The sequence below is a fragment of the Ambystoma mexicanum genome, chromosome 1p (assembly GCF_040938575.1).
Source record: "Ambystoma mexicanum isolate Mex_15411 chromosome 1p, UKY_AmexF1_1, whole genome shotgun sequence".
In the NCBI taxonomy this organism is placed as follows: Eukaryota; Metazoa; Chordata; class Amphibia; order Caudata; family Ambystomatidae; genus Ambystoma; species Ambystoma mexicanum.
In genome coordinates this window covers 382,957,264-382,982,231 of record NC_090921.1, presented here as the reverse complement: position 1 = coordinate 382,982,231, position 24,968 = coordinate 382,957,264, and the positions used below count along the sequence as shown (strand labels likewise).

Below are 24,968 nucleotides of genomic sequence, written 5' to 3'. Positions count from 1 at the left end.
GTTCCTGCAGGGTGGACCCATTCCTTCATGCTCCCCAGGGCATCGTCAAGCAAGCTATGGTTGACAAATGTGTCACCGGGCACAGCTGAGCAGGACTAACGACGGCAGCAGCTTGTGCCCTTCATTCCAGAGAATTCGGCAATTCTCCAGTTCTTTGATGTCTGCTACTCCCAATCAGGGTCGAGTTGTTAACTTCTGTAAGGCCACAGAAAATGGCAAGTTCTCACGAGTACTCTTGTCACATTGCCTAGCATCTGACTTATGGTATGGTGAGAGGGCGGTGTGCCTCACTATGGAGACTGCAAAGCAGCCATCAGCTCCACGCGAGTGCTCTGAAAAGTGGAAACCAGGAAATGAGGAGCACAAGTCCCACTCCGAGTTACCAGGTCCACAGCTGCTCCTCCTCCCCAGCCCATGACCAAAGTGGAGGAGAATATGTTCCAGCATCTCTTTGCAGCAGCTGTAGCAATTGTGTTTCAGGAACAGAAGGATCATGTTCAGAAAATAACAATACAATTGTACCTGAACCCTCTGAAGTGACCCAAAAATAGTGCGGTTGTCTTCAGGGGCGGCGGGTTGGGGGCATTTGTATTCCAGAGCCTGCACCTTCAGAGGAAGAGCATAACCTATTCAGGGATTATGTCACGGCAGATCGTAAGTGCCTGCCCATTTCTTAGGAAAGATTTTCTTTTTTCTGCTTTCCCTCCACATACATCATTGGGACACCCAACATTGTGCTATTGTCTTGAAATTGCGCTGACCTTTTGGAAGCCTTTTTATTTCACTTGCCTTGCTAAGCTCATCTGTTTTTTGGGGCACTGATCAGTCTCCATGACTAGTGGTGCAGAACTACCCACCTGCGAAGTGCTGTAGAGATACTTTGTGTCCCTATTAGCTAGTTTGTTATTTTTAACTTTTTGGTTAATTATATGATGTGTCCATAATGGGCTGGTGGCAGCAGATGCCTTTCAATGGTTATCTTTTTCATTGTCTTGTGCACATTTGCATTTTACTGCTTATTGCCAAATAGAGTAACATATACTGTAAAATGGCTATGCCACAAGATTTTTGTCTGTCCTTTGTCCATCTTTTTCTTCAGCCTTCTTCGTGCCTCACAGGCTTGGAATTGCCATATGTGGAAAGCCCTTTCCCTGGGAAAGCTCCAGATTTCCAAGGCAAAGTAGTGGTATGTGTTTGTGGTCGAATGTGGGGGCTAGCTCTGTCTGGTCCTACTCCACATCCATGCCAGGGTGTCTGTTGCTGGACAGATGTATTAGGAAGCGAGCCCCAGCCAGGTTGAGTGGTGCAGCTCCTTCCCATTGGTGGACTTGGGGGTGACTACAGCTGGAATCTTGGATGAAAGAGGGGGAGGGGGACTCGTCCTTGGAAGTCAGCCAGCAGCACTTTTTTCAACCGTCTGGGCGAAGCCCTGCTCCTTTACTGATCCCCAGAAGGCCTTCATTGGTGCTTCAACCCCTGACCTCTGTGAACAACTAGTCACAGCCCTCCCTGTACCCATGCCTGAGAACCTTGCCCTTGGAAGTGTCCCAGAACCATCCTTTGAGTTGAACAGCTTCTTCCTGAGCTATCTTGCTGCATCGATCATCATCCCGAGTTGATCTTAAGCGATGTGCAGATCTTGTTACGAAATAAGCATCCCCCTACAGTGACGCTCTCCACCACAAAGAAGGGCCTTGCAGGACTAGTTTCTTTGTTTCCATGGTGACTGCCATTTCTTCATAGTGTCCATCGCTGCCTACATCGTGTCCTGAGGTCCTTTTAAGGTCGTCGTGGGAGCGGTAGTCCTTTCTTCAGTCCAGTAGAGGTGTCCAGTGTTCAGAACCGATCCATTTGATCATGAAACCATGAACTAGCTGGACTCAAAACTCAAAGCCAAATGTGTCCTCTGCACTCAAGAACTTTGGACGTCCTTCATCAAAAGCAATGCACAAGGAAAGGGGGCCAACAGTGGCCCCTTGGTGAATCGGAGTGCAGGGTAAGTACACATGATATCCAGTGATATAATCGCTGGAAATAACTTTGGGGGTGACTCTATTTATTTTAAAGGCACTATCCAACACTTACCCCAAATATTCTAGGACTGGAGTTTGTTTATATAATTGCAGCAGTCCTAAAATGTGTTGTGAAGGGTGGTTCGGGCCTTTAAAAAAATATTGCATCACCCTCAGTGTTATTTCCAGCGAATATCACATAGAACCAGTACACATACCTGTTCTATTACCCTACGTCTATAGGGTTTAATGGGCGTAAAGTCCTTGCCATACCTCTCACTTGCATGACTGTGAGCTGTCAAGTTATGGTTGAGTTTCCTACCCTGTGCTGACGCCCTACGTTGGGTGATTGCAAGATGTTCTGCTAAAATCCTTTCTTTAATTAACTACCTTTGAAACCCTTTCAAGTTGCCTGTTTTCGTTGCTAGCTCTTTAAAGACTCCTAGCCTTCTGAAGAGTCTTGCAATCGGACCTGTGACTCTACGACACTAGGCCCCCCACTTTTCTAGCTAGTGAAGGACTTTTTAATGTGTTTATAAGGCTTTGTATGGTGTTTCTAATTCCTTTCTATCCACATTTTCGTTCTCCAACTGATGGTTACGTACCTGGTTCTTTTATTCACTGACTTAGATCAGTTTCAGAACACTGTACAATAGCTAACTGTATTCTAAAAGTAAAGTGTTGTTGCTCTGCGCAGAGCACACCAAACTGAATGTGTCTTTAATCGTAGTGAATGTTTTAGTGTCTTACCTGTGGTTTTCCATTAGTAAAGGCTTGTCTAAGACCTAAATAAATAACTACGTTTTTAAACATTCTGCCCAACTAGTATTATTAAGAGTGCTCTTTGTGTGTTTCGCTGAACCCTTCAACACTTACATTTCATAAGTCTAAGCCTTGCTTCCCAGTTACACTAGCAAGATCGAGTTTGGCTAGACATTGGTGTTTATATCTGTTCACCAAAATAGGATGGCCTCTCAGATTCTTTACTGTAATACATTTATATAGCGCAGCCATAGACCCGAAGGCGTGAGGGCACTACATGACGTATACAACAGGAAACGGAGTGGAGGATCCAGTACGCCATAGAAAATTAATTTCTTTTGGAAACATCTCGGAACAGTTTAATTGAAAAGATGGGTTTTCAATCTTTTCTTGAATAGTTGATTCAATTGATCTCATCTCTAAAGGAAGAGCATTCCAAGCCCTTGGTCCATTGGAAAAGAAGGCTGTATTGGCTACTCTAACAGTGTGGCACTTTGGTTCGGACAAACGGTACAAATTATTCGACCATAGTGTTCTCATGTTATTTCTCGTAGAGAGGAGCTGTTGCAGATATCCTGGCATATTTCCAGATCTACACTTGTGTACAATAGTCAGAGTTCGAAAGAGAAATCTGGATGCCACAGGCAACCAGTGGAGCTCTCGTCTTGCCGTGATAACATGATCTCTGTATTTGAGTTTCATTATGGCTCTAATAGCCCCATTTTGACATATTTGCAGCCTGTTACAGTCAGACTTATTAAGTCCTATAAGAAGGCTAGAACAATAATCTATTTTTGAGCCTACTATTGCTCTAGCAATAGTCTCTGCATTATCCTGCGATATGAAGCCTTAGAAGTGCTAGGAGTTTAATATGGTATGCGCATGCCGATACAAGACGTACATGCTGTTTCATAGTCATGTGTTGATCAAAGGTCACTCCCAGTGTTTTCAATTTTTTTTAGAGGTTTAATGGATTCTTCTCCCAACTGGAAGTTATCATATTGTGGACTAAGTTTGTTGATGGTATGTGGAGAACCTATGACAAGCAGTTCGGTTTTTGATTTGTTCAATGCCAACTTATTGTGGACCATTCCGGATTCTGGAAATCCGTCTGAACACCAGTCATAAAGAAATGTGGGCACTGCTGGTTATAGAGTGAGGCAGATCAACAAGCTTGTTCTCCCACGCTTTGTAGCAGTACAGTATCCACTAGAAGGAGTTGAGACTGTATTCCTTCCAGACCCCAATGTGGAGTCATTAGAATGCAATATGGCTACACATGGCATCTGTTCCTTCAGAGGAAGCTACCCTGCCAGACCCAAAAGACAAGAAGATTGAAGTCTCTCTAACGAGACCCCACCTCGAGAGGTAGTCTGCATCTCGAGGTTGATGAAAGCATCTGATTTAAAAGACTATTCCCAGACAAAAATGTGTTAATGGTTATCTCCATACATTTGAAATGCAGTCTCTCTGTTAAAATTTGATTAGTCAAATATTGAATTTGTTATTACTTCTGCTTTTTCTTTCAATTTTATGTCATGTGAATATTTGTACGTTTGTGTTGTTTTTTCAAGAAAATATATATATCACTTGAACAATGACGTATTCTATCCTGGTTTTTTTAATTGTGTTCTGGCACAAGACGAAATTAGTTAATGCAACACCTCAGGCAAAATTAGTGGTTGGCCCTAGGAGTTTTTCAAATGGTATAACCCATACAGAACCAATCCTACATGTAACATTGTCTCTTCTTGCTGAGATGTCTCTCTAAAGAGAGCCTTCTCAGTTGTAACATCTGTTTAGTTGGAACATACCCTGCCTATATTGTCCTAATATTGGTCAGAGACTTTAGACCAGTATCTTCCTCCATTCAATTTTAGGAAGCTCCCTCTGACTCCCTGGCGTAAACAGTGTTGCAGTGTACATGGTTTTCTAATGTCGTTTTTTATGGCGTGTGTGCTTAAGATGCACCTGCTTGGTCGTCCCTGGAATCCGGTGTCCACTGTGGATGAGCCGTGGAAGATGTGGTCTAGCCATAAGTTGCTCCTGTTGCTTCTCCCATTCCAGTTCTCGAAACTGTTCCGACCACTGATCCAACCACTGATGGGAGACTTACTGAACAAATTGGCGGAATACCAGAACATTTTCACTCCTATCTGCCAGCCACCCCCCTCCGATGTTTTCCTAATTATAGGTCATCAGGGCCTTCTCTGGGGGGGTTAGGACAGACAGTCCTTTAGAGCAGGGACGGAGATCATGGGGCCTTTACAGCATATCATTCCCTCCCCTCAACAGTCCAACCCTCCCTAAAAGGTATGGCTGTCATGCTAGAGATGATGGGGGAATATTTCTAGCATTTTCACAGGTGTGGCAAACTTGATTCAGTAACAGTGTATCTTCCGTACAATCAAAGATGGCTACAAGGTAGAGTTTTCATCCCCTCCTCCGTGAATGTGCATCCTACGGACTCCTTTTCCGAAAGATCCCTTGAAGCAATTGCTTCTCTTCTCAAGAATGCCATGCTAGTTCTAGGAGGGAGAAGGGGAGTTATTCCATTTGTTTCCTGGTACGGATGCTACCAGAGAGTTCAGACCCATCTTGGATATGAAGGTCAACTGTTATGCAATGTACAACCAAGCCAGATGGTTGCACTGCAGGGAAACATCCAATTCTTCTTGCCTGGGTACTTCCTGGTGTCCCTGAATCATTGGGAATAGGGAGGAACACTTACATTTCTCTATACTCCTATTCTGCCTTCACTCAGACGCTATTTAAAAAGGTTCTAGCCCATCTGTTAGATGCCCTATTCTCTTACCTTGATGATTGATTCATCACCACTCCTTTTTTTTCAATTTTGTTTTTTAAAGCCACTGTGGACATCTTCAGAGTCAAGGCTTTTTGATCAGCTGGAAGAAGTGTCATCCGATTCCTTCTGTCTCCTTCTCGGATGCCCTCTTCAACACTATTGGAGATAATGTTCTTATGCCAAAGGCAGGAATGAGGTGGCTTCAGGCCAGAATATCAAGCCTCCTGGAACTGGACTCTCTTTAGCAAGGCAATCGCTGGGGACCCAAGGGGAGATGTTGGCAGCAACACAGGTGGAGCTGTGGGCACGGGAACACCTCGAGCCATGTGCCACCATCTATTAGACAAATGGTCTCCTGCTCTTTTCCAATACGAGATCCCCATTCCTTGGCCCCTCAAGGTAAATATCCAGAGGTTGTTTTCCTCAAACCTATCGGCCGCAATTGCCCTCTTTCATCCTGCTCCGACGATGGATGCACGGCACATGGGTTGGTGGTTTCCCTGTGAGAAAAGACAGTGGAATGTGGTTACCTCAGAAGAAGTGTCATTCATCTTGCTGGAGGAAACTGTCAATCATTCAAATGGCCCATCTTTACTTTGTAGCTCTGCTGCAGGGCCGGACAATGTTAGTGAGAACTGACAATCAGATGGCCAAGTCCTAGATCAATAGATGAGGGGTACTCGGTGCAAGGCTCCGGCAGACGTCATTCTCTGCCCTTGGAAGCTCTGGGAGGTAATCTGTTCTCCCTCCCAGAAGATACGCTGCCCTTAGAGAAAATAAATGGGCAGACCAATCCTGTCATCTTCCAGCAGATTTACAGGGTCTCCTTTTTAGATCCGAGCTGGACCTCTGCCTCCATACCCTTTGTTTCAGCATCTCTAGTCCCCAAAGCATGAACGCCAGATGTCCTCACCTTCCTGCAGCCTATAGGGCTATTCTATGCCTCACCCACCCTACATTCCACTCCTACAGAGGGTACTGTGGAAAATCCAAGAAGAGAGGACAGAGGTCCTAGCAGTCATCGGCTCTTGACAAATGGGGTTTGGTTTCCCCTTCTCTGTACCCTTAGCCAGGGGGACCCCTGAATTCTTCTCCTCCTTTCATCTCTGAGCTTTGCCCAGTTGCTACCTTAAATATAGAACCTCCACTTGGCAGTCTGAATGTTGAGACGCCGGAATTTGAATGAGTAGGGTGCTGCATGGAGGTTGTTCTATTATCTAGGAGGCCAGGAAAACTTCCACCCTTCAGGCTTATCAAGGTTGTGATGGCTTGGGCTAGGTTGCTGAAGGGATGGAAGAATATGTATGTAAGTTCACTTAAAATGGCATGCCTTCACAGATAATTTGAGGGCACTGAGAGTACACTGGCAGCAGGTGACCAAGCAGCCAGACTAGAGGGTGGCCGAGCACTCTGTTATTAGGAGACTTGGAACTTATACATAATAAAGCCTCCTCAACTCTATTGTTGACTGTGTTCATTATAAAAGGCAGTGGCAAACCTTCTAGGTGGTGGTCAGAGAAGGGGTGTTTGCTTATTCAGATAGATCCCTTCATAGTTTGATTTCCTCAGGGATGTCTTTGTCGTGGGTCTCTCCTCCTGAAACCTTGAGGTATCAGTGGGTAAATATCTGGCATTCTTTTGCAATTGGGGTGGGGTTCTTAAAATCTAGCCATTTATAGCCAAGTAAATCCACCACTTTGACCTAAAGCGTCTGGCCTTCTGCAGTCTTGTTCCTCCAAGAGACCTGCCTCTTATCCTACGGGGTGTACAGGGACCACCTTTCAGACCCGTGACAGAATCACTGTTGAACATGCTCTCAGTAAAAGTAGCCTTCTTGGTGCCCATCACCTCAGGGCGCAATTGCGGTCAGATTAGTGTACTCATGTGCCATGAACTGTTAGGTTTGGGGCTCACCCGAGTGTTGATGCGATGAGAGTGAGGTGGTTATAGGTTGCTACGAAGCCGATGTTGTAGGTGAGAATCCTGGATAACAGGGCGGTCCTCTCTGGACACCACCCTGCCTGAAGTTTAAACACAGGATAGGTGACACCTGGAGTGAGCCTCCAATAATAGGAAAAACCATCAATAGAGGGGGGAAAAAAACCTGCTGCCAAGTTAGTGATCCAGAGATATGTTGCATGAAGAAAAGTTCCATTCAGTTGTATTGTATTTGTCATTTCTCCAACATGGGGTCTGGCATGGAGTCACATGCTCATGAATATTCCCTGTCGTCAGGCTGGGAATCCTCGGTAAAAGAAAAACTGTCACTTACAAACTGTATTTCTCCCATAAACCACTCAATGTCCTCTGGGTCATACTGCCCTTTCCAATGACAGTCCTCTCCCTAAGCACCTCCTCTGGCAGCCATCTTCAGATTGTTACTTCACACTTCACTTTTGGGAGTCCTCGAGTTTACTCTGTGAGATACTTCCACGTTTTCTCGTGTTTCTTCACGGAAAAATGTTCTATTTTCGTTCTGAAAGAGCCTGTGTGCTCTTCTCTCCATCACTGTGGATCCGTTGTCAGTGAATTTCAGGGCCTCTCAAGGGCGAAGATTGTTGAAGTTTGCAGAAGGCCATTGGGCCTACTTCGCACCCTCCAACCATGATGGATGAGAAGGAAGGAAGGTCTCTCTTCAAGTCCTGCACCAGGTGCAGGCTTTGAAATGTGTTTGTGGCAGACAAGCACCTGCAATGCCTCAACTGCCTGCATCGGGACCATAAGGAAGCAGATTGCGAGATATGCTGCGACTTCTCCAAGAAGACGACAAAGAACAGACATAATAGACTGCCTGCGAGGCTGAACGCCAAGGCCTCTGCCGCATTCCCCCAGCAGGGTCATGCCTCACCGAGGTCCGGCCGCTCCGAGGAGTGGTCTTCTAAGTCCTGTGAGGGTGCCTTACTCGCGGGGGCACAAGATGAGGCCAAGATCTGCAAGTCCGGGTCCACGGGGGTTGCCACGGAAGCGGGTCCCATGGCAGAACGGGTGCGATCAACATCACCCTCCGCCTCCATTGCCAGCTGGCAATTGAGCTCCTCCTAGAAGAGAAAATCGTCTAACCTGGCTAAACTGTGGGAGAAGCCGCGATGGAGAAGGCCGTACTGCCCAGGAAGGCCAGGTGGCACAGGATAAATGGTCATCGACGACCGAGCTAGTGGCTGCGGCTCTCATGAAAGCTAAGGCGACTAACCCTGAGAAGGTATCCCCCAGAGCACTTAAGGTATCCATCCCTCCAAGGCGCGAGGCTGCCCTAGTGACTTTGACAAGGGGACACAGTCGAAGAAAACATGGTTCCAGTCGCTTAGGGTGGAAAAGAAGGGGGCAATGAGGCCCGGATCAGGCCCAAGCCATGGAAATTTCGTCCTCGGATGAGGACTTGGAGTCCTTACGCACGGTCCACAAGGATGTGGTAGAGGACGATGAGGGCAATGACGACGGTGACGCTGGGGCGGGCCTAGTGTTCCGATCACACCAGCAATGCCGAGAGATGTGTCTCTGGACACCCTATCGACCCTCCACACCCTGGTGTCGGTGATCCAGAAGAGGATGCCACAAGGGCTAGTTCCAGTGGTCCCCCAGGCCACCGATCAGCTGTAAGTGAAGAAGAGGAAGCGTCATCCGACGCCCCCATTTCAGCCTCCACACCGCGTCGGCCCCTTCTTCCCCAACAGACCCAGACACTGGGACGGATACGGCCGCGATGATGACGGACAACGATATCATTGCAGCATGTCCCCGCAGCTTAGTGTGTCCAGACCGGACGAGGTGTACAACTAGAGAGCTCCTTCGGCTTGTCACCTCCTTTGCTCTGCATTGCTCGTTTCTTCCTCCTCGTCCCTGTATTTTGGCAATTCTGAGAAAGGAAGCCCATTCTTGACAATTTGCACAATAAACTTAGACATAGGGAAAAATAACCAACAGTAACGTTCATACTAGGCCTTGTGACATTATTGATGTGCAAGTGTGGAGACATAAAGAACAAGGGAGGGTGGAGAAGTGGCAGGGGTGGAGGCGAGGGAGGGCAAGTGCAGGGGAAGTGGGAATGGGGGAAGTGCGAAGGAGGGGTGGTCCATAATCGGGCTAGTCCGGGAGGGGTGCCCGAGGGCAAGTGCAGGGGAAATAGGAAAGGTAGAAGTGTGAAGGAGGGGTGGCCCAGATTGCAGGCTAATTCAGGAAGGGGGCCCGAGGGCAAGTTCTAGTAGGGATGCTGGGGGGGAGGGACTGGTCAAGGGGGGGGTTCTTGTCCCTGTAAGACTCATAAGGGACCAGGCACCAGTTGCAGCAGCAGAGGGGAAAAATTTGTACGGTAGGTGGAGAAGAAAGGAGTAGGAAAAAAGGAAACGCTTGAGAAGTTTTCAGAATTTAAGGAGATCCGGCTCAAGTCTGAGGGGGCAGGGAAGCCATTCCAGAGGGAGGCTCCTGCCGAAGAAAGGGATTTACCTTCCACACTCTGCTTGGAGAAGTGTCTGACCTGCAGAGAGTTGGAGCTAGAGGACCAAATAACTCTAGCAGGGAGGTATTTAGGGAGGGAATGATGGATGTAGAAAGGTCCCAGGACCAGACAGCCTTGTGGATGATGCAAAGGATCTTGAATTTGATCCTTGCAGTCACCAGGATCCAGGGAAGAGACTTTCGGGCTGGAGAGATGCAGTCCCTGGGCTTGAAGCCAACGATAATTCTTGCAACCTTATTTTGGATTAGTTGCAGAGGTTGAAGGGACGCAAGATGTAGATTGAGCAAGAGGCTGTTGCAGTAGTCCAGCCTAGAGAGAACCAGAGCTCTGGAGGCATTCAGCTTCTGGGGGAAGATGAGGAGAGGGTGCCTCTGAGGAGGTGGAGCTGAAAGTTGGACTTCGTGGCAAAGTCTATGATGTGCGGAGAGAAGGAGGGAGGGGAGTCAACGATGGCCCCACAGTTTTTTGCCTCACAAGAGGGTGAGGGGAGGGGACACAAGGAGGGTGGCCAGAAAGTTGGGGGGGGGGGCAGGGGTCCCAAAGAGAAGGATCTCTGTCTTATTGGCATTAAGGCAGAGATCGGTAGCAGAGCACCACACCTGAATAGCAGTACAGTATGGGATAGGAAGGGGAGGAAGTAGAGGATGGAAGCTTAAGGGAAAATGGAGTGTCGTCCGCATACCACTAGAAGTGAGGAGAGAAGGTGATCGGGGGGCAAGATAGATGTTGAAGAGCCATGGCGATAGGATAGATCCCTGAGGGACACCACAGGTAGAGAGTGAGGTGGAGGAAAGGAAAGGGCGCAATCATACTTGGGAGGGTTGGTTTGAAAGGAAGGAGGTCACCCACACCAGTGTGTGATGCCTACGGTATCGCAGAGGATTTATGAGGATGGCATGATTGATTGACTGACTGTGTCAAAGGCAGAATAAAGATCAAGAAGGATCAGAAAAGAGGGAGAGTTATAGTCCAGGTGTGAAAGTAGATCTTCACGGGTGTTCAGGAGCGCGGTTTCCATGCCTGAGGATGCTCTGAAGCCAGACTGGTGGTCAAGGAGGCAGCCAGCCAATTCAGTGGGGCGGGTCAGTTGGGGGATGACCAACTTCATGTGTTTGCCCAAGAAAGGGGTGATACAGATAGGGTGGTAGTTGGCTGGGCATGAAGGGTCTGCAGATGGCTTTTTTAGAAGATGGTGCTTGAGGGGTTGTGGGAAAGAGCCAGTGACAAAGGAGTGTTCAGCCAAGGAAGGGGGTGCGAGAGATGTTGTCCTTGATAGTTCTGGATGAGCAGAGAAACACCTGATTGGAGAAGACTTTCATAGAGCAGACTACTGTAGAACCCTCATCGGGTGCAATAGGAGAGAAGTGTGGGCTGCATGCAAAGGCTCCAAACTGAGGTCCCCTTCACATGACAAGCAGGATGTTTCATTTTCAACACTGACATAAAAACGGGGTTGCTTGTGGCTGCAAGTGAAAACTGAAGATCCCTTTCAACTGAAAAGCAGGATTTTTAAACACTGACCCCAAAAACGGCTTGACATGTGTAGTTGCAGTTTAAATGTGAAATATGTACCACTGATAACCGGAAAAATGACAGGGTAAAAGACATGGTGCGTGTTGACAAAAAGTAATGTCTATTTTGTTTTGCACACAAATTGCCAGTGATCTTTTAAAAATCCACTTTGTTTTCCATGGGAAAAGTTCTGCAGGCAGAGGCAAACCCTTTTTCTGGCTGTTGGACATATGTCACAAGGAACATCATCACTGGAAGGCTAGCATCCTAGTGTTTACAACTGCAATAAAATGTGCTTGCTCTGGAGGGTGTGGAAAACCAAGTGTTCTTTAGACTGGCTGTCTCTGCAGGACCATTTTGCCTGGCTGATGCATGACCACAATGTAGACAGTAGGTGTGAAAAGGGGAACTGTGAAGATAATTAAATTAAGGAGCCTGAAACTTTAACTTCAAACAGGTACCCCACTTCAAAGAGACTGATAAAAGCAACTCAGACGTGCCCAGTGAGACCATATTGCCTGAAGGCAAGAGAATTGCCATTTGTCCCACATGAAGATTTACTATTAATTGTAAAAGGAATATTATCATTTGGGCATTTTTCCCATCAACCATGAGTCAGATTTCTTTTTATTTTTGTCATTTATTAATGTACTTTCCAGGCGATTGTAATGATCTAAAATTCATCCACCTGCGACTCGTGGAACTGTAATGATCATCTAAAATGGGTTTCTGGCTGATCTGAAAATGTTCCGGGTGTAAGAGTGGGTGAACGGGTGGATCGTAAAATTAGGAATATGGGTAATAAATGACATATTCATAACTGTTATGCTTTTTACAGAAATGGCAGAAAATTGCCACATGGCTGTGCAACATGGTGCAGACCTGGCTGTTGTCTTATTTAATTCCCCATGATTGGCTGAATCAGAAAATATATATGTTATGACAGCTATTAGTAAAATTATGAAGTTTTGCCACATAACTAGTTTTTGCCAAACATTTGACATGAGAACAAATGGGGCTTGGAAATGAAGTTGCCATATGTCTGCTCTAGACTCTTAAACCAATCCGTAGGGAGGGGCTGGAGTGAGGAGGCGAGAGAAGGGTAACTGTCCAATCCTATTTGTGTGTCCTTTTGCATGGCACGCCCCCAAGATTGTAAAAGTGATGGTGCCATCACTGCTATATAAAAGGAACTGTACTAGTGGGAAGGGACAGAGCTGCTGAAATTGACTATCAAAAGAGGGCTGCTGCAATTTACCATCTGACAGCTTCAAGGGAACACCAGAGGAGATTGCTAGGAGTGCATTTGGGTGGAGTTGTCTATTGCTAGGAAAGCCTAAAATCTGACTGCGTCCAGTGGTGGAGAGCAGGAGGCCATCCTTGGGAGTGGAGTGACCCAACCCCTGCCCTATCATTCCAGAGGGTCCTGACATGGCTGTCCTGAACTTTTAAACTGAGGTTTTCAATGTAAGTAAACTTGAGCCCTTTGCAAACAAAAGGTGGGGGGATCTGCTGGCCTTAAATCATTTCCCTTTATAGTGGGAGGGGGTGTGTGTAGATCCTTAGCCTATTTAACAAAACATATTCATATTATTAATTCCCTTTAGCAGAATACTACAGGGTGATATTTGTTAAAATTCAAAATGAACAAAGCTCACTTCCCGGTGTGCGCTAAAAAACTATAGCCTATAATTTGATTGGGTAGTCCTCTTGACTCTGACTTCTTTAAGGAAGAGAGGTTTCTTTGTTGTTAAATTGGTCCAATCTTTTTGTCCAACTTTCCCCTAACACAGTGGGGATGGGGGACTAAAAATTCGAAATTCTCAAACTATCCCAATTTTTACCATCCAGCTTGCCCAACACAGTGGAGCGGAGTCCGAAATCCAACATTTCTCAAATATTTCCAATTTTCGGTCGGAATTCACCAACCCAAACCATAGTGGGGAGCGGTGGTTTGAGAAACAAACCGCTAAATCAACCTGTGTTTATTTTAAAGCTCAAGTGTGGGTGAAATAATAATTGGCATATGCATTTGCACACATTTGTAAAAATAAACTGCTAGCTGTTAAGCGTGCAGGAAAATCAAAATTGCACAGCAATACATTTGTAATTGTTTTGGTTATTCCGTTTAATTATTTTTTTAAGTGAAATTGGTAAAAAGTAAAGAATAGTGATTTCTGGTTATTTTTTCTTGACTAATTTGTATAATTGATTAGTGTTAGAAGTTATTGGTGAGCCACAAAGAAGACGGTGTGTGTAGTTGTGTGATTTCTATTACTTTTAATTTAAATAAATACAAATATATTTCCTGTACACCAGCCTGGTTCTTGACTCATTGGTAGCTCAGGTGGAGGGATCCACAGGGCATCATGGGCGTCTGAAGGAGGGCCGAAGAACATAATCCATTAAACAGTATGTTGTGTGACGCCTTGAGTGGGGAGAGAAGGAGCTCCCTGTGTTGAGTGGCATCCCAATAAACTGTTAAAGAAGGAGAAAATGGCAGGGGTCAGTGGCCATGGGAGGCAAGAGAAGAGAAGAGAAGAGAAGAGAAGAGAAGGGGAGGGGAGGGGAGGGGTTGGGGAGTGGAGTAAATGACAATGAGGACCGGATATCCTGAGTTTTGGTTGAGAAGTGGGAGATAAGTGCAGTGTCTGGCTTGGGATGGCAGAGGAGAGGAGGAGACTGCCATAGGATTGGAAAGCTCAGCTGTGTTATTGGTTGCCACAGAGATGCGGGCTTGTACATGAGCCCTCTTCTTGGAGCAGATGGCAAGACAATACTGCCTTTGGAGGAGGCGGCAGGCCAGTTTCTCAGAGGATGTACTTGAGTCCTGCCACTTCTGCTTGGCAGCCTTGCACTTATGTTTCAGGGCTGCCAATCTTGAGTCATACCAAGAGTTGCATTTGGAGGCAGGCTTCATGTGGATCCTCCTGGCAGGGGCAAGGGTGGCCAGAGTATTAGAGATGGAGGTTAGCCAGTGCAGAATCAGTAGGAGAGTCAGAGGGAATTGGAATGAAGGCGACACACACTTCATCGGTGGAATGACGGAGAAGGAAGCTGGCAGTGCGGCTAGAGGCATCTGGGACACAGGAAACTTAAGATGGTAGGAGAGGCGAGAGTGGTAGGTCAGGAGAGAGGAGTAGTTAGAAGGTTATCAGATGAGAGTAGAGCCTCCAAGTTGTGTTCGGCAGAGTGGGTAGAACCAGAAGGAAGAATGGTGAGGGAAAGAGAGTCACAGAGGTCATGAAAGAGTACAGTGGCCAAATCAGGAGAATGAAGATGGATGTTAAAATCCCCAAGGAAGAGAAGTTTGGGAGAGGAGGCCAAGAGAGAGTAGGAGAGGTCCACATTCAGAGAGGAAGAGGGGGGGTAGATCTGAGGGGTCTATAGTGGTGAGAGTGAGGGAGACAGTAGGAGTGACAGACTGCCTGCAGATGAGGCATTCAAAGGAAAGGTAGGATTGAGTGGGAATGATGGTGGCTGGCACCCACTCGGGGAAAATCAGGGCCTCTCCGCCCCCACACTGGGTGGGTCTTTGATTTGATAGGATCTTGTAGCCCTCGGGGAGAAGGGTTTCAAAAGCAGTGACAGAGCTAACCTTGAACCACATCTCAGTGAGAGCAAGGACGTCAAGGTCTTCAAGGATGTGACAGATGTCTGAGGAGTGTTTGACAGCAGAGCGAGCATTGAGGGTAGCTAAGTGAAGCTGGTAGCCCCTTTAGATGTTTTCCGAGGGGGGGGGGCTACAGCGGTGGGGTACCACTACCCTGGATGGGGGACAAAGGAGGAAGGAAGACAGGGGGGAGGGTTGAAAAGAGCTGGTAAACACCTGTCAAGTAGGCAGAGGCTGGGCTGAGAGCCCTGGGCCTTGATAGTGCCATTGTGGTAGACATTGATGATGCACCTGGATGATAAGTGAGCATGTCCCATCTAGTGGCCACATTAATGGGTGAGGAAGAGAAAGGGGAGAAGACAGTGATCATATGGGGAGTCCATAGGTGAGGCGATTGAACGGCAAATAGAATGTGATAGTCTGCCTGGAGGAAGCATTGATGCAAGTGTCTGCTATGGGCAGACCTGGGTTGGAGACCAGGAAAGCCTTCTTAAATGTCTTCCTTCCAGACTTCAAGAGGGAGGATAGGTGATCGAGAAGCAGTTAAAATAGATGGCAGGGCACAATTAGGGAAGGGGGGTCAAGGGTGAGCAGATGAAGGAGAGGGGCAAAACAGTACAGTGCACGATAGAACTCACTAGGTGGCCTAGCAGCCAATAAGAGAAGAAAACAAAAAAATAAAAATCAGCACTTGTAACCGGTTATCAGTAGGGGCGGCATGGTTGGAGGTACGAAAATTGAGGATCAGTCTTACATCAGGACTGTCAGGGCTCAGGCATTTAGTGCAGAAAAATGTCCAAGTTTAAAAAGTCTGACACTGGACAGTTTCAAGACACTTTCTAGTACAGCACTAGAAATGCAGCAAAAAACTAATCAGGGAGCAGGTTTAAGGGCACAGCTAGATTCGAATTATTAGTACAGCACTAAAAATGCAGCAACAAACAAATCAAAGTGCAACATTGGGACACAGCAAGATTCAGGTTGCCGAAACAGAGGTCAGGAGGCGTCAAGAATCAGCGCAGTCAGGGCATACCGGCATCCACATTTGGCAGTAAGAGAGGAGAGGGGGGAGAGGAAGCTACAATGTGAAAGTAATGTTTAAACAGAAAAAGGAACACAGAGAATCAAAGTTCATCAACACTGTGTAGAGGAGTGCAGGCTTCCATGTGAGTTCAGGCAAGGAACCACAAACAAATGTCAAGTAGCGCAGTGTGAGAGACCATAAGGAGCAGCTTGGAGGCCACAGATTTTGCAAGCATGGCCTGAATAATAGAGTGGTGACAACAGTGCTGGGTGTGACTGAGAGAGAACAGGGCAGGTTATTGCAAACCGTAATGTGCAGAGAGAAAAGAACATAAGGTGTGAAGTTGGCGAGGATGTTGAGAGCGTACCCGTGATGTAGGATGGTAGTCACAAATGCTGGTGTAGGCTGAAACCGAAGACAAGGCAGAGGGCTCCACACTGTCGTCCTAGGCCCAGACAGGGTAGACCCTGCAGACTTAAGAGAGGGTCTTAAGGAGGGGGGGCTCAGCCTGCCGGCTCCTAGGATAGGATACTAGAAGGATGCAACGACAATGACAAATCAGGAGAGGATGGGCGGTCACTTGGCATCTGCTGCTTCCTGCAGTATTGGAGAAGTGGTGGCGGCCATTTTAGAGTTGCCATGAGGAGCATGAGAAGCCTCAAAGCCCCACTGGGCTTTTCAAACTAAGAATCTTTTAGTGCCACAGCATGCACCACAAAGCAATCGGTTGCAGGAAGACCCTAAGTGGGATCAGCCCGCAATTTTCGAAATAGTATTTTTCTTTTGTTCTGCGCATGCTGGAACAGCACCAGTGTTCCAAGCAGTGCCTCGGATGGAAATGCCGGTAATCCTCAGGGCTGCAGTCCCTAAACTTTTACATCAGTTCATAGACTCATGCACCATACATTTCATGTTCAAGCCCTTGTTGTATACATCAGAAAGGGCTAAGTTTGGATTTGTGATTTTTCATTTAACCCGGAAATGCCCTATCTTGGGCAACCCCTCTGGTCACATGTGGTGATGCGCTTTGGATAACTACGCTGAATTTCTGACGGCCTTTAAGGCCATGTTCGATCGATCAAAAATAATTATTCGGCCCACGAGGATTTTCTTTATTTTCACCAAGGGTCCCAGGATTTAATGACCTTCACAACGAAAACTGGCAAAAGAGATTGGATGGGTGGATGATGCAGGTTTTACCTTGTACAGACAGGGTTTAAACTAGGGGCTCAAGTATGAGCTGGCACGGGTCCCTAGACCAGATACCTTTAATGCATTAGTCTCTCTAGCCCTCCAGGTTGATTTTCAGATCCAAGAAAAGATGCCTAGAAATGCTTAAATAACGTTCCTCTGTATCAGTCTGTGTGATGAATCCAATGGCGGAATCACTCTTATCCCAGCTGGGACCTCCTTCCATGTGGCCAGAGGACGGCAGCCACTACCTGATTCTGACCCTGGGGGCGGCTATATGAGGGAGGATCACATGGGAGGGGTGACGACATGATGGAATGGAAACGTACACAAGTCTACATTCCATTGTGGGCACCATTTTAGAGGGGCCAATGTTCGAAATATGTCATGAATGATATTTCCATCTGGCCCACACAGACCAGCGTTGGAAATACAGACATTATTATTAATATTATTATTACTATTATGATCCCCATCTCCAATTTGAAGAGGACAGGGTTACTCTTCGGCTTCCTCCCTCGTTCCACCCTAAGGTCATGGCTGCATGCCATAGAAACCAAGAGATGGTTATCCTAAACTTCACAGAAAACTCTGTAGTCTTGTTCACTGAATCTTGCTAGTGTGTTAGCAATTTTATATTGAATGCACTCAATCCTTCGGCAAACCAAATCTCTTAGTCACGTTTTGGACAGCCAAGAGAAGTACCAAGCAAGTTGACCATTTCACCAACATGTGCCGTCTCCAGGACTCCACCACCCGCTTTAATTCTGGGAAGTTGTCATGGCGTCTCATGGGCTTAGTTGGGTTGGGATCCTTTCTTCAGGATGGCTTTCAAACAGCTGGGCTGTGATACTAGAACCCCTTTGTCTGGGTATTTTGGTTCTGAAGTTCTGGCTACAGTGTCTCAATTGACAGTACTAATTAAGTTTCACAAGTTGTGCATCAATTCTTGGCGGTTTATCTTGCTTCTTGGTGGCATGCTGCGGAGTAGGTCCTCAAGTAGTAAGGACTATAATAAGGAAGACAGACTGCAGACTAGCATTACACCAATTCCTAGACTTCTGCATAACAGGGCTAGTTCTATCCAGCCCACATGATTTCATTTCCGTCTCTGTATTTACATGCCAGGATGGGAAGGAGGAGGCCGTTTCTGGTCATGTTGCCTGAAAAAACGGAAACGGAAACGCAAATGAACATGGAGAAAGGACGAGTCCTGCTCCATCTTGAATTTGTATAGGTTGTTAGGAAACATTGTCTCAGAAGAGGTTTTCCATCAAGTAGTAAAGACTGTTACGAGGAACACTTGGGCTCGGTGCAATGAAGATAAGTGGTAAGTAATCCGGCTATTAATACTGTTCAACCAAAATCATATCATATGCACATTTGAATTACATGCAGATCGTGTACATTTATGTAATATTTTGTTTTATGGTATGTTAAATGACTGGGTTTTATATTGCGTGCTGCTGCCGTTTGCATTATATCCAGGTACTTATTTATCAAAACTGAGGTGCAAAATTAAAGGTTTAATGAAGGTTTAATTAAGCACATTGGTAAAACCTTTTACGTTTCATATTGCAATCTATGTAATGTTGTTTTATGCATTTTATTTACTTTATAGGTGACTATTCGTGGGGTTTGTTTCCTGAACCCCCTGGTGTCTCCCCTGCTTTGGATGCCCTGCCACTTGCCCCCGTTACTTCATCAGAGGAAGAAGAGGAGGAAGATATTCAAGCCACTGTTGCCCATATCACCACTGCCCTCGTAGCCCTGCGCAGTGTTTTCACGCCCCTTTTCTACCGCGGCCTCTTTGCCTTCCTAACGTGGTGGGTGGCAGTCTGCCAAATTGTCACCAGTTTATTTGGCCTCTACTTCCATCAGTACCTGGTGGCTACTTAACTTTAAAACAACGTTGAAGATTTCCCGACAGCCAAACCTTCTGCAGCTAGACTGATGCAACCAGCTCCAGTTCCTGGACAAAGACCACTATCAAACCCTCACAGAAAGAACAGCGCCCAAATGGCTGTCTTTATTGACTTATGAAGAATTGTGATATTCATGGAGGAAATCCTTTTACTGCTTTTAGACCTGGGAATTCCTATCTCAAGGTACATAGGAAAAAAAGAATGTTTGTTTGTTTTTAGCTCCACCGTTTCCTTCCATACTCTACCCTTTTGGTCAAATTTGCAGTACTGTGTCCCGGTGAGGACCTTTGTTCTCCACGCAGTTACTCTGCTTTCCTTATACAACCACCAAGGGAGCACTGGCAATTCTGGTGCATGCCTAATGACTGCTCCAATCCAAACCTTGGACTGTACTTGGAACGTAACCTGAACGCCTGCCATGGTGTTGAATCACTTTCCAGGAATGTTATCTAGATCAAGTCCAAATTAGAAAAAAGTAATGTGAACAGATGTGGTGTTTCTCCTGGGCAGCCAGAACTTTAGGAAGTAAAATGACATGGTGCCCTCTATAGAATTAACACTCTCTCTGACTCTTAACCTGCCTCCCTTATCTGTATCCAGTCACCCCAAACCTTCCTGAAAGCAACACAAATATTAAGTAAATGTGTATTGTGTGGTGAGTGCATTCACATTCACCATTGGCCCTGGACTACCTAAAATCCATTTCCAGGTTTTGGCTGTCACGCTACTGTAAACACTCCCAAAAGCAATGGTGGAATGGTCTCTTTACGTGGCACAGTATGAGGAAACATTGGAGTACTAGCCCTTTAAGTAGTAACACTGTGGGAAAGCCCATACCACAGCCCCTGGTTGCTCTTTTTGGCAGCTACCAGACCTGTCCTGTTTTTAAGGCCACAGAATCTGATATTATTCGTATTCGTAAAAGCTACTTAATAAAATGTAGTATACACCATAAATGGAAGGGCACAATTTGAGTAAATTTCCAAAATTGGTTATGTCTGTACTGTAGCTTAAGCAAAAGGGAACCCTTCTGTCCTTGCCTTGACAACACCACGCCCCGTCTTGCACCTTCCATCTCCTGCTCTGTCTGCAGCATGGCGTCATATGCAATATAGTGGGTAGAGACCAATGTATGATGGCTGCTCACCAAGGGACATCACGTATCTAACATAGCAGTCATATTAGTAGTTTCTGTATTCACAGTACATTACTGAGTGACTAATCTTCAGCTTAAACCACATATTCTTTCAGGACACATTTGAGACTGTGCAAATGAAGATTTAGCATCAAACTATTTCACCTACGCTCCATCTCAGATGAGACTTAGGAGGACCGAGACACAGTGCGAGGACAGGCATATGCCAGCACTTGATACAGTGCTAGGAATAATTACAAATCTACTTGTTCTGAATAGTCCTGTCCTGTTCACTGCATTGAAGAGTCTGCATTGCTATTTTGGGCATTCTTTTCCCTCCAAATTAGTGTTGCCTGATAGCCAAAAAGGAATATAGCTATTCAGCAAGATGGACGGAGTTTTCTCCCTGCAGCGTCTCCTATGTTCTCAGTCTATAATGCAGGGAAAAAGCTGGCATTCTGAATCCCTCCACCCTTGGGGGATAACCTGGATTTTAATGTTAATGTAGTACACACTACAAAGTCCTTTCTCGAGCCTTGTCTGGGAGTAATAGGCCCAGAAATACCTTCTGGTATTTTGGACACTGACCAATAGCTGATCTATTCCAACAGACTTACCCACTGGTGGTTACTGGTTATCAAGGGCTTATCTATAGGCTTTGCAATATGCACTCTCTACAATGATGAGAATAAGACTTACAAAACATGTGAGTGTGTGTTTTTTATTTTAGACCATGTGTGAAACGCTGGTCATGATTCCCAAGAACGGTGGGAAGAGTGTCTGTCACACTCCATAACAAACGGGCCTCAGAGGAATAGAGTAGTCCCTATGGTAGGTAACACCAACACCCCCTCTCCTTTTCTCCACAAAGTTGGGAGACTATATAGTGTGCCCATACTGGGAGGAGAAAAATTCTTGCATGGGTTTAACCATACAGGTTCGTGTAAACAGATTGACCAAAAACATCATCTGAACAGGAGATATAGTACCAGCGAAAAGCATGAGGATTGAACCAAGTAGCTGTTGTTCAGGTTCCTTCAAGGCAGGGATGTATTTGGAAATTCAGAGTCCACTTTGATCTTGACAATATAGGTGTGAACACCTTTAGAATGAGGGGGGCTATGAACTGAGTGGCATTTCCAAATACTGGCGACAAACCAGAGGCTCAAAATTGCTTTGGATATTTGAGCACCTTGAGAAGGTTTCTGTGACAACTAAACAGCCTGCGGAGAATCTGAACTCTTCAGTCCTCTCCAAGGAACACTTTAAAGCCATGCTGACACGCATCTTACTGAATGCCGTTAAAATGGAAAGCCAGAAGATTGATTTTAAAAAATAATAATTTGTATTAATTATTATAACAACCAAACAACATACAAAAAACAAAATTTAGCAGGGCATGTTATACATTATTGAATATTACAGATCATGTTAAACTATAACCGCTACCTACTTTTTACCCTCCCCCCTTAACTTGAGCCTACTCCATTTCACCTTCCGCCATTACATCCTCTCGGGGTGTTCCCTCTTCCGTGCTCTGGGAGGTATCATCCCCGCTTAGGCATACCTGGGTGGATCCAAACAGTTTGGCCACTAAATACCTCCAGGCAGTCAATGTATCTGCCTCTTTCTCCCCTCCTCTACTGGCTGCTTCAGTCCGTACCACTGTCTCGATTTCTACCCTTCTCTTGAGGTCATTCCACCACACCTCTACCTTTTGACCTGTTACATGCTTTCCAGCCCATGGCAATCCTGCGCTTGGCCAATATGTAAGCCAGGTCTTTAAGTTTGCTCACATGCTGCAGCTTGCGCGGTCTGGTGACCCCTCTCCCCAAATACATGCCCACACCGATTCCACATCTAGCATGATCCCCTTTTCTGTCAGGCAGTGGGCCACTTCTTTCCAGAATTTACTAATTTTCGGGTCATTTCCGCATTCACTTCTCCACATTTGGGACATGATTGTATTTCTGCATTTTTAAATCGGCTATCCTCTGGGGGGTCATGTATGCTCTGAGTTAGTATAGCTGGATTGGTTGCAGCCTTGCATTTCTGGACACCTTCTTATGATACCATTGAGCTCTTTCCCACAACCCGTCATTCATACATCCCCCCCACTTCCTCTTCCCACTCCTGTCTTAGTTGGGTTACCTAGCCAGAAGATTGATTACACGATTGATGTAAAACTTGGAAACCATTTTTGAAGGAAGGAGGCATGAGTTCCCAACACCACTTTGGCTTCCACGAAAATTGAAAAGGGTCTTTCCACCTTAAATGTCAGTAGTTTGTGAACTTGGTGAGCAGAGTTAACTGAGACCATGAATGCATCCCTCAATGATACTACACTAGTTTGATATGCCCCATAGGTAGGGATGATTTAAAAAATTCAAAAAATCATATCGGTTATGGCCGAAAGAGAAACATTTTCCAATCCCTGGTGGGCTGGGGAGGTTTAATTTGTGGAAATTACCATATAAAACCCTCAAAATGACTTTTAACCATCCAATTCTACAAAGTGAAACCATTCTCTTTAGAATTGAGATGAGCACCAGTTACAGAAAGATGGGTGTGTTGAACTCCATGTTGATGCCATTACTGCCAAGTGTGAGATGTGAGACCTTTTATAGGATTCATTCTTCCATAGAGAGACCAATAGCAAAATCCAAGTGGCCATGATATAAGTCAACAGGAGCCAGACTGGTATGGAAAACTATTTGAGGGTGCTTGAGGGGGCATGAACCTCTCTCCTTTGATGTCTGGCTAGGTTGATGAGATCTGGGCAGGGAGATCTGGGCAGGGATATATGGATACAGCACCCACATTTGTAGAAGGTCAGAATACCAATACCTCCTGGGCCAGAGCGAGCGATTAAAATAAGGTAGAACAACTTGCTGGATCTGAGTCTCTGTAACCCAGTGGGAATCAGTGGAGTGGGAGGAAAGCCATATACAAACACACTGTCATGAGAATATTGAGCGCCCTGCCCATTGAACCTGGCCTCAAGGAGCTATTCTTGTTCTGGCAAAAAGGTGTATGCTGTGGTGATGCCAGCAATGTACATTCTGTTGTGATATTGAAGTAGTCTATTTATTCATTTATTTATTCATCGTGTCCTAAGGTTTAACATATCAACCTTAACACAAGATTCATAAAAAATATAATTTCATTCATAACAATCAAAAAATAAAATCAGCATTAATGTACATAAATCCTAATCTCATTGTTAATAATTTGTTAATAAATCAATTTGTTTTAAAAAGTGATACGGCTATAAAACTGTAATTGATCAGTTGTGTAAAACCTTCTTCCCCAAAGGAAATTCCATGGAAGAATTCGTAAATCACAAATGTAGTGCTTAAAACAATGCATCCGATGATTGTACAAGAGGGGGCAAACCAACAACAAATGCGTTATGGATGTCACCTCTTTATGGCAATGCCTACACTCTGGGCCTCTTAGCCCCCTATTTTTCCATAAGAAGAGATTTTAATTAGTGGGCAATATATTTAGGGCCAGATTCAGAGATCGTTTTCCAGTGGGATTGCACCATTATAAAACACTTATGAAAGCGTAGAATTGATCTAGCAAAATATGAAGGATACTTTACCAATAGTTTCGCTATTTGCCCTCTGTTTCGCTCACACATACCCAAATGTCTAAACCTCTTAGAAGTAGTGTCTGTTCTTGGGAGCTCTTATAGAAGTTTAGCTGTCATTAGCCAAATGCCATTCTGAATGGCCCTGTTTCAAATTTGAAGAGCCTTGTTGCAAAGCTAGGGAGAGCAGGTGCCACCTGCCCGCTCAGATAAAACATAGCCACAGTGTTCCTGGTAAAAACCTGTGCTCTCGAATTAAGAAATGCACTTGGAACTAAGAATATTGGCTTAAGGTCCAGGAGGTTGATGATGATCGGCCTGGCAATAACATTACACAACTTATGGACCTTTACATCTGCCTTTAAATAACTCCTCAGAGGTGAGCCTGTCATGACCGTCATTGATTGTTGAGGAGTTCTGCGACCTCTAATAACAAATTCCTTTTCTGAATGCACCGTCCTAGGTCCTTTGTCACTAGTTAAGAATCCAGAACTTGCAGTATTGTGCCTCACATGGCAAGCTGAGCATGTCATATCAAGGGGAGAAAAGGCAGCTTCTAACCGTACAGATGACCTAAATCCCAGAGCCTTCTGGTATAGGAAGACTGGAGTAAGAGTATCTAGCTAGCAACATGCTTACCATGCTAAAGCCTTGGATGGATTCCAAAGGAGGAAAAGCCCTGCCCATTCCCAATTTTATGAAATGAATCAAATATTCTTAGCAGGGGAGAAAGCAGATTTGTTTACATTGACCAAAAGACCCAGAGAGCCAATTAGATGTAGGAGGTTCTGAAGACTGCGGAACAACTTTGAAGGAAAGTGGTCTCATGAAAGTCAGTAGTCGATAAGGTTCTATGTGAATACCCTTGCTGCCGGACTGCGGCCAAAGGGGAGGACCCAATATTGCTAGTGGGTCTTTTACAACAAAACGTGGAAATGCC

At 45.6% G+C, this 24,968-nt stretch overlaps 1 protein-coding gene across 1 annotated transcript in view; it reads left to right on the top strand.

Annotated features, from left to right (window-relative positions):
• The window catches only part of TMEM161A (transmembrane protein 161A), a 227,544-nt gene extending 207,290 nt beyond the window's left edge, over positions 1-20,254 (top strand). The window contains exon 12 of the mRNA XM_069649130.1: positions 18,995-20,254. Coding sequence (XP_069505231.1) covers positions 18,995-19,272 — 278 coding nt within the window. The 3' untranslated portion in view covers positions 19,273-20,254. The remainder of the gene's footprint in view (positions 1-18,994) is intronic.
• Positions 20,255-24,968: the final 4,714 nt, after the last annotated feature.